This window comes from Furipterus horrens, unplaced genomic scaffold (assembly GCF_987537825.1).
Source record: "Furipterus horrens unplaced genomic scaffold, mFurHor1.1.pri manual_scaffold_6, whole genome shotgun sequence".
Classification (NCBI taxonomy): domain Eukaryota; kingdom Metazoa; phylum Chordata; class Mammalia; order Chiroptera; family Furipteridae; genus Furipterus; species Furipterus horrens.
The window spans coordinates 192,902,683-192,917,597 of NW_028327176.1; the positions used below are offsets into that span (position 1 = coordinate 192,902,683).

Consider the following 14,915-nt stretch of genomic DNA (forward strand, 5'->3'; position numbering starts at 1 on the left):
CGCAGCGCCGGGGAGTCCGCGACCACCGGGAGGCCTGGAAAGACCCGGGAGGGTTTCAAAATGTGCCCGCTGACCCCCAGAGCGCGGGGGAAGGCCGCCTCGGAAGGGGGGCTGCGGTCTGACCGCGCAGCAAGGCAGGCGCCCCGCAGGGACACACGAACAATCGGGGGACCCCGCGGGGCCGGGAGGGAGCGGGAGCAGCGCCGGCCTCCTGCGGCGGTCAGCGTGGCCGGGATGCGGGATCCGCACGCGCGGGCGCGGGTCTCTGCGCCGGGTCAGCCCCGCCGGCCCGAGCCCGCTGCCGTGGGAACGCGGCCCCGCCGCACCGGGCAGGGACCCCCGCGACTGCGCGGGCGGGAGGCGCGGCGCGCGCAGCAGCACCTAGCGGAGGCCGCCCGAGGTGCGGCGGCAGCGGCGCGCGCGCGCGTGCGCGAGCACGTGGCGGGGGCGCGCACGACGGGCGGGGCGGCGCGGCGCGTGCGGGCGCTCGGGGCGCACACCGGCCGGCGGGGCTGGGGCTGGCGGGCCGGCTGAGGCGGCTGAGGCGGCGGAGGCGCCCGCAGAGCCGGGAGCGGGAAGCGCCGGCAGCGCGAGCGGCCGGGGAGCCTGCGGAGACCGAGGAGCGCCGGGCAGCGGCGCGAAGGCGGCCGAGCGCGGGGAGCCGGGCCGCGGACCTGTGGGCGCGCGGTGCCGCCCGGCCCGGCCCCACCCGCGTCCGCGCCCCCGGCCCCGACCCCCGCGGCGCCCGGGCCGAGGAGCGCGGCCGCGAGGATGTCGGCGGGCGGCCGCGAGGAGGAGCGGCGGAAGCTGGCCGACATCATCCACCACTGGAACGCCAACCGGCTGGACCTGTTCGAGATCAGCCAGCCCACCGAGGTGCGCGCGGCCGGCGCCGGGGGTCCCCCTCCCGCCCCTCCCCCGCCGCCGACCCCCTCCCCCGGGGGAGCCCCCGGGCCCCGGCCCGTCCCCGCCCCCGGGGTCCTCCGTCCCGCGCCCCGGGGCGGCCGCGCGGGCCGGCGCGGGCGGAGCGCGGTCACCTGTGCCCGGGGCCGGCGGGCGGGAGCCCGGGGCTGCGGGGACGTCGGGGCCCGGGGGCGGGATCTGGGGCCGGAGGTGGGGGTGTGGGGCCGGGCACGGAGCCGCGGGCCGGGGGCGGGGTCTCGGGCCGAGCGGGGCGCCTGGGCCCGGGTACGGGGTCGCAGGCCGGAGTCGGGGTCTCGGGCCCAGGCAGCGCGCGGGCGGGGCGGGAGCCGCGGGCCGGGGGCGGGGTCGCGGGCCGGGGGCGGGGTCTCGGGCTCGGTCGCGGGGATCCGGGTCGGGAGGTGGGGATCCGGGGCCCGGGGTCGGGGGCCGGGTCTGCGCGAGGCCGTCCCGGGCTCGGGCGGCGGGAGGAGGGCGTGGCCGGACGTCGCTCGGAAACAGTTTGACCATTTTGCCCGGGTCGCGGCCCGCGGCGCGCGGCGCCGGACTGTGGGCCACACGGACCTTTGTCACTTGAGAGAGCATGTGACCGGCGGTGTTGGGCTTCAGCGGGAGCGGCAGCGCGGGCTTGCCAGCCGCGGGCGTGAGGCAGATGCGAGGAAAGTCGCTCTCACGGCGCGGGCGCGCTGGTACCGCGGCCGGGAGCCGCGCTCCGGCGGGAGGAAGGGGTCTCTTCTCCCCGGCGTTGCCTGCAGCGCGCGCAGGTTGGAGGGCGAGCGCCCCTCCCCCACGGCTGGTCGGGCGTCGGCGGGGGTGGGGGCCCCCGGCCGTTCCCAGCACCCCCTCGGGTTCCCGCAGCCCCCGGGTCGCCCCCAGTCCCCGCCTCGGGCGTCCCCGGCCCCCGGCGTGGCGCGCTGCCTGGCGGCGGTGGCCGGCCCCGGGCGTCCACAGGGAAGGAGGAAACCCCTGGCTGGGACAATGGCAGTTTGCAGCGAAACTACTGAGAGTTCCGAGCGGTTTTTACACAAACTGGGCCGAGCCCCACCCGAGGGCGGAGGGGGCGGGCACGGCCGCCCGCGGGGGTCGCGCGCCGACCGCAGGACCGCAGAGGTCGCCTCCGGGTGGCGGCCCGGCCGCGTGTTTGATTGTTTGCATCGGGGGTTCACAGCGAGTGGCCCCGGCTCTCGGCGCCCGTCACTGCTAACGCGAGCGTCCCCGTGAAATTGAGCCCCTTCTTATCGTGGGGCCGCGTCTGTTTCTGGGTCACGGTGATGTGACCTTTTTAAACGGCGACCTTCCCTGCGATGGGGCCGGTCCCGAGTGTGCGGCTGCCGCAGAGTCGGACGAGGAGGGTCCCTCCGCGTGTGACCCGCGGCCTTCAGCCACGTGCTGGGCATGCGGGGCCTCGTGGGCCGGGGGCGCCAGGCAAGGCCCGCCCGCGCGCGGGGCGGTCCGCTTCCTCTCGCGGCCGTCGGAGCGCGGTCGCGGTCACGGTCAGCCGTGCGGGCGGTGGCGCGGGGGCGGAGGCGCGTGTCCGAGTCACCGTGTCCGCCGAGGGTGATGACCGGGCCGCGCCTTGCGCGGCGTCCCAGGTGGTCGGTGGGTCGCCCGGCGCCCGTCGCCGCGGGACACCCGAGTGTTCCGCTGCTGCGTGAGGAGGTGGGCCCGCCGCCCCAACGGCGGGTCTGGGCGAGGCGCTCGCGCTCTTGCCGCGGGTGCAGGCCACGCAGGTGGAGGCGTTGCCTGGGCGCGCGGGCGCTGCGTTCCCGTGGGAAAGGCGGCCCGTTACTGCGTTGCAAGAGGTCGCCCCGCGGGCCGAGGACAGACAGGGACGTTTCTCAGCTCAGTGGCAGGCGATGCAGTGTAGTGTCCGGGGTCTCACACTCAGTCGGCGTTTTCAGGAAGTCCTCAGTCAGAAGGTCATGACCGTGATTGGTTTCATTACGCTCTGTCTTTAAGCGGCCAAGGCAGCCTTCTCTCTGTGCGCTTGGGCACGGGTGGGTGTAGGGGTGGGGCCAGCCTTTGCCTGCGGAGGAGCCTTTTCAGTTGCCGAGCAGGTGAGGCCCTGCCGAGCAGGTGAGACGCTGCCGAGCAGGTGAGATGCTGCCGTGCAGGTGGGGCGCTGCCGAGCAGGTGGGGCGCTGCCGTGCAGGTGAGATGCTGCTGAGCAGGTGGGGCGCTGCCGTGCAGGTGAGATGCTGCCGAGCAGGTGAGGCCCTGCCGAGCAGGTGAGATGCTGCCGTGCAGGTGGGGCGCTGCCGAGCAGGTGGGGCGCTGCTGTGCAGGTGAGATGCTGCTGAGCAGGTGGGGCCCTGCCGAGTAGGTGAGATGCTGCCGAGCAGGTGGGGCCCTGCCGAGCAGGTGAGACGCTGCTGAGCAGGTGAGGTGCTGCTGAGCAGGTGAGACGCTGCTGAGCAGGTGAGACGCTGCCGAGCAGGTGGGGCCCTGCCGTGCCCGTGTCCTGAAACAGCAGAGCAAAGGCCAGGCTTCTGTAGGAAATGATGATTTCATTCAGTAGTTTTTCCCCTCCACCTATATCCAAACACGTCTTTTTTTAGAAATGGTCTCCAGGATTGTATTAGGTTGGTTTTAAATGCCTGTAGATTAATATTATTATTATTATTATTATTATTATTATTATTTAGCTTTTTTGTTGACTAGTATCTGGGTCACACTGTTATGTTTTCAGGAGAACCTTTGTGTACTGTTACATTTATTCTGGTCTTGGAAGTTAAGCTCCACATTAAACGTGTTTTATCTTTCATTATGACATAGGTAAACTTATTTTATATTAATTCTATAAATCAATATTTCAAGGCCAACAGTTTCCATTTGCTTAATCTAAGCTTGTCTGAAATTTTTTACCATCTTGATGAATTTTTATTCTATTTGGCGATCACAAATTATATTTCTCAGTTTTCTACACGAATGCTAGCACTATACTGGCCTTTATTACAGTCAACAAATGCTTAGCAAGTTTACTGCCGAGTTTGACTTGTAGGAATAAGATTAAGCCTTGGATTCATATACTTGGAGAATGTGTGTGTGTGTGTGTGTGTGTGTGAGAGTGTAGTTGTGGTTTACTTTCTCTTGTTTGCTTTTTTTTGCCAGGTTCAGTGATCAGTATCTGTTATCAAATTTTATCACTTGGTTGATCGTCTGTGGTTGGTGGTTTCAGGCAGCCTTGATAACCACTGATAATTCTGAGATTTCTCTTTAGGAAGCTGATAGGGTTAGCTTTTGGATTACCTTTACTTTTTAAGAAAATCAGAATGTTTTAAAGTCAGCCTGGTTACGCTCGCTCTTCTTCCTTCGTGTTGACGTGGGTGTGTGAAAGGAGGGCTTCCAGAGAAAAAGCAGGTGGTATTTTCTCATTGCACAGTTTTCAACCCCTTCCTCATTTGGATGCTAGAATCTCAGAATTTCCAAGTGAAAGTTCATGATCTAAACTCAACGCTGACATTTTATCACCAGAAGGTTGATTCTGAGCTGAATTGTTGTGTTGAGTATGGTGGGAACTGGACCTCATAATACAGACTCTTAGAGCCATGGAGTCCTGTCCTCTTCTTGTTTGAGTCCCAGGCTCCACTTCTTTTTAGGGATTCTGGTTGCCGATTAGGGGACAGCGCTTCCTACAGTCTTTGCTTCCTGTCGTCTCAGAAGAGGCCTCTGGGTTGGCCCTGCCGTCCCTGGAGCCTGCTGTCCCTGAGCGTGTGTAAAGGCAAGAGCTTGGGGTCCTGTTTTTAAAAAATCCTTACGTCTGTCATATGGTAGGTGCTCAGTGAACACTTCGTGAAAGGACTGTAGAATGTTGTTTCTCTGTGCACTGACAGAACGTGGGGCAGACGCTTCTACAGAACAGGGAGGTTGCCCATTCAGCTATTACACGGCCAAGACTGACGTTCTCACGTCTCATTCTTTTGCACAAAGGTTGCAGCTAAATGCAAACACTGTGCTAAGTAGTTGACCCCTTCACTACATGAGAGAGATTTCTCGAAGTCCTTTCTTTTGTGTATTGTTTCTTAAGTTCACTGCCTTCTTTTTGCACTGACAGGAAAAACAACTTTATTAAAGGTCAGTATGTTATTTCAGTACTTGGTTAATCTCGAGCAGTACTGTGGTGACTCATGTGACCCGGAGGTGTGTGTAAAGATTAACTTGTGGAGGCGGAGTGGGAAGTCTCGGGGTGAAGTGGCTACGCTGCATCACTCAGAGCCGGGGCTCAGCTGGCGGCCCTGCTGGGTCGGGCGGCCTCCCCGGCCGGAGCTGCTTCCGAGTCCGCCGCGGTGCTCCTGCACATCGGCCCTTCGGAAGGCCTGCTTTCCTGGTGACTCATGTAGAACCAGGTAGTTGCCAGTGCGTGGTCTCAGTGTCTATGGGCGTATCTGGCCTCTGTTTTGTTTGTTTCTATAACTTGAGCCTCAGTGGTGGTTACGGCCTTTATATCCTGGGAGAGCTGGTTCAGGGTTCCATTGGGGGGGGGGCGTGCCTATAAGTCGGAGGCAGAGGCCTCATCTGACTTGTTAGTCATCTTTCATGGGCCGCCTTCTTGCCCGTGAAAAGTAATTTTCCTTGGTGCAACTCACAGCCTGAATTAAGTGTTGCGTGTGGTCAGTGGGGGAACAGCGGTGGGGATAGGTTTTTCATGTTCTTGAAAACACATGAATCGCAGCGCTCCGGATATGGGACCAAACCGGTGGGGAGCTTAAGGAAAGGGGGTTAAGGGTTTGTCCTTGACTTAATGTAGCAATTGCAGGGTGTAAAGCATTACTGCCTGATGCTGGTTGCCAGTTCTGGTGGCGTGCTTTCAGGTGCACATTAACTTGTTCATAAGTGGTGTGACCAGACCTGAACCCTGGAGCGGTACCAGAGAATGCTGGCAAATAATACAGCAATTATTTTGATATAAACCTGTTTTTCCTTTATTATAAATAAAAGGGTTTTCAGGTAATGTGTAGGGAGCATAAAACTGAACTGATCCCTTAATTGTAAGTTATCTTCAAGTTCGGTAGAGTGTCATTTTTCGTTCATCAGGCGGCTGTTTCTCGTTGGGGGTGTGCATTCATCCTGAAGGTGCCCGCGGCAGGACGAAGGTTCGTCTGACCCACGTTTGCACTTGGGAGCTCAGTGGCAAGCAGTGCGCCGGGCTTGTGCCCGTCTGTGCGCTGGCTCTGATCGTCCGGCAGGGCCTGAAAATCCATGGGGACTTCCAGTCAGTAGCCCGCTCTCCCACGTCTGAGGTGACAGCAGGCGTGGGTGGGCATGTTGTCAAAGCTGGACCGTCTTTATGCATGAGCTGCGCACTCTACTCTACGAATGTGTGTCACGGCTGAGGTTTTGTTCCAGTAACAATAAAAGTAGAAGACTTCCCTCATTTTTTGGCACACTTGATTGACCAAAACGATTATAATTTAATTTCGGGTGAAAGCACGCACATGCAGAGTAGATTGTTGGTTAGTGGAGACCCAGAAGTGTCTCCCCAGGGGAAGCTGATTTCCGAAGATGGGGATGACCCGAGGTTTCATGCCTGCTCGCTCCAAGTGAGTGTCACGAATGAAATTGTTTAGAGGAGCTGACATTGGATAGCCAACCTTGAGCGGAGAATAGCCAGCGTCCCTGTCCACCTGCTGGGAAGGAAGTTGTGCTGCATCGGTGTGACGGACAGCCGCGCTGCTCCCAGAGGACAGGCCGGCGCCTCTGCCACGCTCACTGCCTGGCCAGGCGTCGCTGCTAAACGCTGTCGTGACAGGGAGGGCGGCCCTGTGACACCCGAACTGCTGTCGTGACTGGCTCTCCGGGACCGGGGGCACACGAGGTGTGAACGGGGGCCGCCGCTCAGACTGTTGTTCCCCCTCCGACGTTTCACGGCCTTCCGTTTCCTGGTGAGGCCGGTGCCCAGGCGACGCTGTGGGCTGGGCCAGCCCGTCCTCCCGGAGTGTCAGGCGCTCTCCCGTGTCTTTAAAACCATCTCCCACGTGGCAGGGCGGAAGCAAACTGGAAGAGGCCCTGTCCCCGCGGAGTCTCTCCTGCCACCCTGCACAGTGAAAACCCGTGGGGGCTGTTCGCACGTGAGGTTTGGCCTTCCTTCCCAGAGCTCCGCCTGAAGCATTCATTGGTTTTCGTAGTCAGAGAGTGCGCGACCCCAAAATTAGGACCCATGAAAGCACACGCATCTGTTCCTGTCGTTCTGCTGCTGTCACTGGCCAAGAGCAGTCCAGTCGGCCTCTCCGGAGCCCGCGCTCCCGGCCCGCCGTTGCTGGGGTTCACGCGTGTGCTGTTGCAGGAGAGTCAGACGTCTGCTCGGGGCACGTGTAAGCCGCTGTTCCTCCCCAAAACGTGCTTCCTCTTCACCCTCGTCTGCTGACACGGGTGCTCTCCACGGCGACCTCCTTCTTGCTCCGTGGGTATTTCCTGGTTTTTTACAGGCGAACCAACAACGCTTCCACGTTATCACTTCTTTCTATGCCACTGTTACCAGTGTCTGGTCCTGAGACTTGAGATGGCTGGGTCTCCCCTTTTGCTCTGAATCCAGTTCCCTGTGTTCAGTGGAGAAAATGAAATGGGAGCCACCAGAGGACCAGTATTTGACACATTCTGGTGTTTAAAAACCATTGTGTTCTTTAAGTCCGTAACTTCTATACACGTGTTCAGCATAAGATTATATATTGGGAAGCTGTCTTTCAAATATGTTATTTTTAGGTGGATATTGCAATTACTATCTGAATAAATTTCTCAGTGCTCCAGACTTCTAGAAAGCTGCCTGTCAAATGTACCATGATTGTACGTGAGCTCTTTAATGGGCCCTTAGGTTATATTACATTACATTTTTCACATTAATGAGTTTTTGTGTTGGCAAAAAAGTCAGACGATCATTTTTAAGAGACTTTGGTGATAGCAGTAAGACTCAGGCTTCTATTGGTTTCTCGTTTGAGCCGAGCACTTCACTTTCATTTCTGGTGCTGATGCTCCTTCCCAAGATTCTTCGCCTCATTTCATATTTGTTATATTAAAGCCCATTCGTCTGTCTTGTACTCTGAATGAATTTTTTACCCAGGCGTGGTTTTGTGCCATTATGCATTGGCCATTTGAAAAATACTATTTCCATGATTTATATGGATTTTCAAATATCGATACATTTCTTTAATATCGAAATGTCACATTCGTTAGTGTCCCCAGTGATCTGAAAAATCTTAGATATTGGGAAGCTCTCAGTGGTAGATACAGGCTTTCAGAAATTTTACTTCCTCTCAAAGCTCCGACTTTGTGTTGACAGCAGTTGAGGGTTCAGTCTGTTATCACTCACTTCTGAGCGCGTGCCGCCAGGGTCCCAGCCTGAGGACGCGTAGCTGGCCAGGGTTTTCAGGCGAAGGTCAGTCCCAGCCCCCGCTGCCCGCGCACGTTTCCGGAGGCATCGTGGGCCTGGGTGTGCAGCTCGGGTAGAAGCTCCCAATGTGTATTTCCCGTTCTGGCGGGAAGCACACGGAGCAGACACGCACTCAGCGGTGGAGGTCACAGATGAATCCGTTGCTTCATCAGAGACAGCCGTGGGTGAGACGGGCCCCGTCGTTTCCAGCGTGCGCGGACGGCAGGGAGACCCATCCCTGGCCCGGGTGGGCGCCGTCCCGTCTCCCACCCTCACCTGGCCGCCAGCCGTGGTGCAGCGTGGGCTGAGGAGCTGGGAGGCGGCGGGGACCCAGGGCCTCGTGGGCTCCGGCCTGTGGGCTGCTGCCCGGGACGTTCAGCCATGGGCTTGAAGAATTCTGGATTGGGAAGGTTAAAAAATGTATTCTAGTGTCGCTATTAAAGTCTGTATTTTACGGTATTTTCCAACTAGGACCGTAAAGTTAACACATGTAACATCTAACATTATGAGGAAAGGTTGATTTCAATATATGTTGATGTGTTATTTTGCTTACTGTTATGTACGTGATTATTTTCCATGGTTATTAGTACCTGTTTTAGCTTTTTGCTGATCAGTAGGAAGATGCAAGCTTGTTATGTTTGTTACTGGAGACTGGGGCCCGACCCAGTCCCAGCGGTGGCTGACATCTTATTCCTCTGACTGGGCAGGACAGGCCCTAGGCCGCTCCTCCTCGCGGGCCAGTTTCTGGGTCAGAGAGCACAGTGTCTGGGTATTCGGAGGGGTGTGCTGGGGGCGGGGGTGGCCGCAGGCTGTGGCTGCTGGCCCTTGTCTGCCCTTTCAGTCTCCCCTTCCCGAAGGTCACCCCTGAGCTGCGCCAGCGGTTGGCTGCGCGAGGATGTCCTGTGGTGGGGTCTCCCGCGGCTGCATCGCGTTTCCTGAGTGGCAGGCAGACGTGCAGGCGTAGACGGGTGACACTTACGTGCTCAAACCCACCATATGCAAGGAGGAATTTTAATACTTCAAAATAATATATGAATATATTACTTTTTAAAATTCATGCGCTGAAAACTAATGTTAGAATATTGAGTTTATGTGTAAGATCAGCAAATCCGAAGATTAATTTATCTGCTCAGCGGCCGCTCGCTTTGTGACAAACTGGTGCTAACTGCTGGGCAGGTGGAAGTGCATCTGGAAGTTCTGGTGGCCGTTCCCTCTCTACAGATAGTTTTACAGGTGACGGTGGTGGTTTTAACCACTCAGTGAAACGTGTTTATCAATAAACATTGTTTTGATTTGTCAGGGTAGTAAAATACAGGTAAGAAAGCTTGGTTGCTGAGTAAGTGAATTTATAAAATGATTCCTTTGTAGGCCAGGGAAGCGTCTGCTTATTTATGCAGCGGGAGGAGCCTGCCCGGGTACCATGGACAGTGTTCTCACCACTCCACTGGTTAAGGCTCAGATACTTAAAAATGTGTTTTTAATCCAAGTTTGGCAAATGTGACCTTGTTGAGTTCATGGTACAGTTAATATGTTTTATGCCAAACTCGATTTCAGTTATAAAAAATATATTTTTACTATCCCCTCTAAGAAATTGTTACTTTGGGGCAGTGTCACAGACACTACGATTAAGACCTGTGAGTCTGGGGCCCTGGCCGGCGGCCCAGTTTGTCACAGCATTGTCCCCAGTGCGGGTTCGATCCCTCGTGAGGGCACAGGCAGGAGTCAACCAACGATGCATCAGTAAGCTGAACAACAGATCCATGTTTCTCTCTCTCAAATCAATTAAAAAAAAATACCAGTAAAACTGGAAAAGCGTTAAGAAATATGTATGATGTTATGTTTGCTTCACTGCAGCAAGATTATACACTTAGAAATTCATTTTTTTCTATTGTGAAATAATGTGCTAATTTTAGAATATTTGGGAACCGCCCGGAGGGTGCAGGTGTGTTTAGTCGTATCTGGTTATTAAGTATGTTTGCTTTTAGCCACCACTGAATTGGGTTTCCTCACCGGCCATGCGTCTGTCTGTCGGGGCTTCAGTCATACTGGGGCTGGCCAAAAAGTCTGCTTAGTTTTTTCCGTAAGATAAAAGACACATTTTTCATTTTCGCCAATAACTATTGATTTAGATATTTTCTATGTCGGCTGTCTCCCGCTATTGGCTTCTCGTGGGCAGAGGCCAGGGGGCTGCTAAACATCTTCAGTGCATAAGGTGGACCCTTAGCAAGGAATTATTTGGCCAAAAGGTTAATGAAAACGTGTAGTTATATTTATATCATACAGTACGTGTGTGTGTGTGGATCTCATGTGTACGTGTGTACGTGAGCATATGGGTTTCCATCTTGAGGTGTAAAGCCCTCTTACCGTGACTGTGTCTTTCACCCTTGAGAAGAGGGCTCTGTGTTCTGTGTTGACATGGTGCGGCTGTGGTTTGTCTCCTGACGGTGCGGACTGGCAAGCGAGAGTGTGAGTAGGAAGGGGGGCTCCGAGGGGTGGGCGGGAGCTTCCCTGTGGTCTCTCGGCGCCCACTCTGGGCCCTGCCCTGCCCAGTGCAGACCCTGCTGCGGGTGCGGCTGAGGTTCCGAGTGCGTCTGCCCCGCTCCTGTGCACCCGCGCCGTTCCCTCCTGCCCCTTCCCTCCTGGGACGTGGCCTCTCACCGCCACCCTCCTCGTCTTCGCTCTGGCGGCTGCCTCAGCCCTTGAAAACTCCACAGACTAAACCTGTTTGTTCCTGTCACTTCCGGGGCTCAGTTAATTTAATTTCACAAAGTTCTGTTTCCGTATTAGCCACGACCCGCCCACCCCCAGGGGATGTTTGAATTTCATCAGATACTTCCCTGTTGTTACTAGCAATTCCTTAACATCTGTCGGACAAATATTTACCGTTCCTGAACTAAAAGGAGATCTTTCAGACAAGAGGGCAGCTTTAGGGGACAGCCTAGCGGACCTTCCAAGGCCTGCAGACTCACTTTTCTGGTCATGATTCTGTGTTTTCTTTTCGTGAGAAACGGAAGTGTGGAGGAGGTGTCTAGGCAGGAAGTTAGGGATCAGGGACCCTGACTGCTGGGTCACAGAGCCGCACGCGTTTGTGATGAGGGGGAACGGGGTGTGCTCCCCACACAGGTGCGGATGACGAGGAGGAAGCACGCATCTGCAGCTTCGCACCTGCGCGCGCCTTACTTAACGGCAGCTCAGCGTAGCGTTGCCGGTGCCTCCTTACGGCTCGTGTTCTAGCAGAAAATGTAACTTAACTTAAAGACTTACTGTTTTACCGAACACCACCACACCACCAAACGTTACGTGTTTGTGATTTGCCAGCTTCTGAGCACGTTTCTGATGCTCCTGCGGTGTTTGCATTTTATTAGTGTGGTGACGTTCTGTCTTTAGTGTGTGATCAGTATCAGCGGCTTGATTCTTGGGGAACATGGTTGATTTTACATTAAATACAGTGATAACGTTGCTTCTGTCTGAGTAGAAATTTTGGAAACAGTCCTGTACCTATATCACGGGCTCCGTGGTCTGAGAAGCTGCTCCGGCTGCGTGTTTGGTTTGTGTGTTTGTCTGTCCGTGGCTTGGCCCTGGTAACACTGCTGACGTTTAAGCATTTCTCTTGGCTTTATCTTAGGTTAGTGCAGTTTTCCTTCATTCACTGATACTTACTGAGTGTGTGGCGCGCTTTAGGCTTCGTTAGGGACTAGCGTACAGATGGGCACTCAAGGCAGGCAGGCAGGCAGACCTGCGCTGCGGCGGGCCATCCGGCCGCGGGAACAGAGCCTTGCTGGGGAGACCCTGTCCTGCCCACATGCAGGGTTGTCTCTGCTGCCAGGTCCGCGCTGGGGGTCCCCTGCTGTGCGCCAGGCACCGTGTCCGTACTGAGCACGCACAGCTCAACGAGCACAGGGCCCTTCACTCAGAGGACTCGCCCTGTCGTAGCAGGTGAGAGGTCGGCGGGAACGAGGGCGACCTGGCGACAGGGATCGGTTAGGTGACTGCAGGTGATCAGGAGCGGCTGTGGGTCGGGGGGGGGCATTCTGGACTGAGAGCATCCTTTGCTCAGCAGACGTGTCTTCCCCTGGCCGCTGCTGTGGGGACGGGAGCAGGGACAGCCCTGGGCGCGGGTGACGTGCCGCGTGCTGGGAGAGGCAGACCAGGGGGCGCGCCGGGGTCTGTGGAGCTTGCCGAGTTCGCGCGAGGGACTGTTTACGCGGAGCGCCGAGGGCTGTGGGCCGCAGCTGGAGGGGGGGCAGAGCGCTCGCACACGCACGATCAGTCGTGCCCGTGAACATGAAGGCACACGTGTGACTCAGAGGTTGTGTCCCTAATACTCACGGCTGCCCCCGTGCGTGCAGGGTAGGTGCCTGCTTCGTGGCATCGGGCCTGGCCCGTGACACGTACCACCCTGAGCCGCTCTGCCCCCGCCACGAGCCGCGTGTCCCGGGCCGGGGCTGATGCTTCCAGCTTTGGCACCAGGCTGAGAAGGAGGGGGCAGAGCCCCGGCCCCCGGGGAGTGGGGTGCTGTGACACGGGAGAAGGGACACTTTGTTGTTGTCAGCCCTGAGGCCTCGGGGTCATTTGTTTGCAGCTTTGCCTAGTGACCGAAGCGCTGTGTGTCTGTGTGTCTGTGTGTCTGTACACACGCACGCCCGTCCTCCGTCGGGGCTGAGGGGCCAGAGGCTGGCGGGAAACGAGCTGTTGCCCAGGGCCAGTTTCTTAGGGGCCTCGGAAGCCCCGTTGAGAAGCTTCCAGAGAGGAGCTCAGCAAGCCCTCCCTGGCGCTGGTCTGGGCCGTGGAGGGAGAGCAGGGCTGGAGGCCGCTGTCTCGGGGTAAGGCCGCGCTGCAGGGCGGGCCCCCGGGAGGAGGGCGAGGAGGAGCCCGGTGGGCCCCGGCGCGGGCCCGGCCGCCCCGCGGAGGGCAGCTCTCTCACAGCCGGAGCCTAAGGAAGGGAGGGCGGAAGCGCTGGGTTAGGCCGGGGTGGGGCAGTAAGAAGCTGCCTTTGAGACAGCGTGCATTTGGGGTGCCTGTGAGTTTCCAGGTAGCTTTCAGCAGACAGTGAAGGGTGGGGGCGGAGCAGGCAGCGTGGCTGTGGGGGGCGGCACAGAGGGGCCCGAGAAGGCGCCGTGCCGGGGGCCAGAGCCCTCTGCGCTGGGGGCGGAGGGGGAGCGGGGCACGGAGGCCGCGGGGGAGCGGGGCACGGAGGCCGCGGGGGAGCGGGGCACGGAGGCCCGGGCCCGGGAGGGGCCTGTGTAAAGAGAAAGGGTCGCCTGCAGAGCTCCTACTCTGGGCACCTTCTGGCTCATGCAGGTCCATCCTGCCTCTCTCGGTCCCGTGCTGCTGCCCCCTGAGCCGCGTTCCTGAGGTGGCCCGGGCGTCTCCCTGCCCAGGGCGTCTCCCCGCAGGACCCCAAAGGGCTCCGTCTGCCTCCCTCGCTTTCTTTGGAATGCTCTGTCTGTTCCTCTTCCCTCCTGCTCTCCCTGGCTGGCTCCCGTTTGCTCATCTCTCCTGGCAGTTTAAGCATTTTAATGTGGGAGTCGATCCTCTATTTTTTTAAAGGGGCCTGCCATTAAGGACGGGGCCGTCACCCTGGGGTCGAGGGGGCAGACGGCCACGGACTGCGTAGCGGGCACAGCGCACGGCTTAGCAGCGATGGCCTTCAGCCTGTGTGTGCCCCTTCAGGGCGGGGAGCGCGGCGGCCGCTCCTGGGCCCCAGGGCACGCGCCGGAGGGCATCGCTGGAGGGCCTGGCCTCCTGGTCGCTGCCTCTCACTGTCACCTTCCGCTGGCTCCTTGGCCAGGACGCCTGCCCTGGCTTTCAGAGACGGTCTCACCTGGCTGTGCTGTGTCGTTGCTGCCACTGCTGTCACAGAGTCTGCGCCCGCCATCCCGAGCCCCGGCGTCCAGGAGACAGGGGACTTGCCTTTCCAGTTAGTCTGCCAGCGAGTCGCCAAGCCTCCTCGGGACACGCCGGCTCCTGCTGGCTCCCCGTCCTCTGCCTTGGTGGTCTTCAGCCGTCCGCAGCCACGTTTTCACGCCGCGGTGTGTAAGGAAGGCCTGGAGGACAGCCCAGGCTGCAGCCTTGCGGGAGGGGCAGTGAGGGAAGGGACGAGACCTTGCGCAGTGGCGTGGGCGAGACGGCAGGAACGCAGACGTTTCACGCAGGAGGAGTTGGGTGCGCTTGGGGAGCGGGCGCCGAGTTGAGGTTTGTGTGGAGCTACAGCGTCCCCCTCGTGAGCCAGCGGAAGCACGGCCTCCTCGTCACGCTGTGATCGTCCCCGTGCTGCCAGCCCTTCTGTACTCGGGGGTCCTGTTCGCTTGCCCCAACCTTCCACCTCCAGGGCTCCAGACGGCCAGCTGCCCTTGCCGGGCCTGACCTCTCCTCCCCGCCCTTTGGGAAGGTTAGAGCCGCTGGGAGGCTGTGGGCGCACAACCAGGGGCCCAAGGAGGCCCCCAGGGGACTGGTGGCTTTGTGCCCAGGACAGAGGAAACGAGTCAGGACGACTGCATGTGTTGTCGGACACCTGGGCTCTTGCGTGACACTCGAGCTCCTGGAGAACGGGGCCCAGGCAGAGCGACTTCCTGTGCCAGGAGCCCTCCAGAGGCGGGCGTGACACGCACAACCGGTGACTGCTGGATGT

General features: G+C 58.7%; 1 protein-coding gene across 6 annotated transcripts in view; it reads left to right on the forward strand.

Moving 5' to 3' along the window:
* Nucleotides 1-721: 721 nt before the first annotated feature.
* AFDN (afadin, adherens junction formation factor) overlaps nt 722-14,915 on the forward strand; it is a 97,928-nt gene continuing 83,734 nt past the window's right edge. For 3 of the 6 annotated variants that reach the window (XM_090280090.1, XM_090280088.1, XM_090280092.1), the window contains exon 1: nt 724-876. In XM_090280090.1, the coding sequence (XP_090136216.1) occupies nt 772-876 (105 nt within the window). In that variant the 5' untranslated portion in view covers nt 724-771. Of the gene's footprint in view, nt 877-14,915 lie in introns of all 6 variants that reach the window. The other 3 variants (XM_090280086.1, XM_090280087.1, XM_090280089.1) reach the window with 2 other exon arrangements.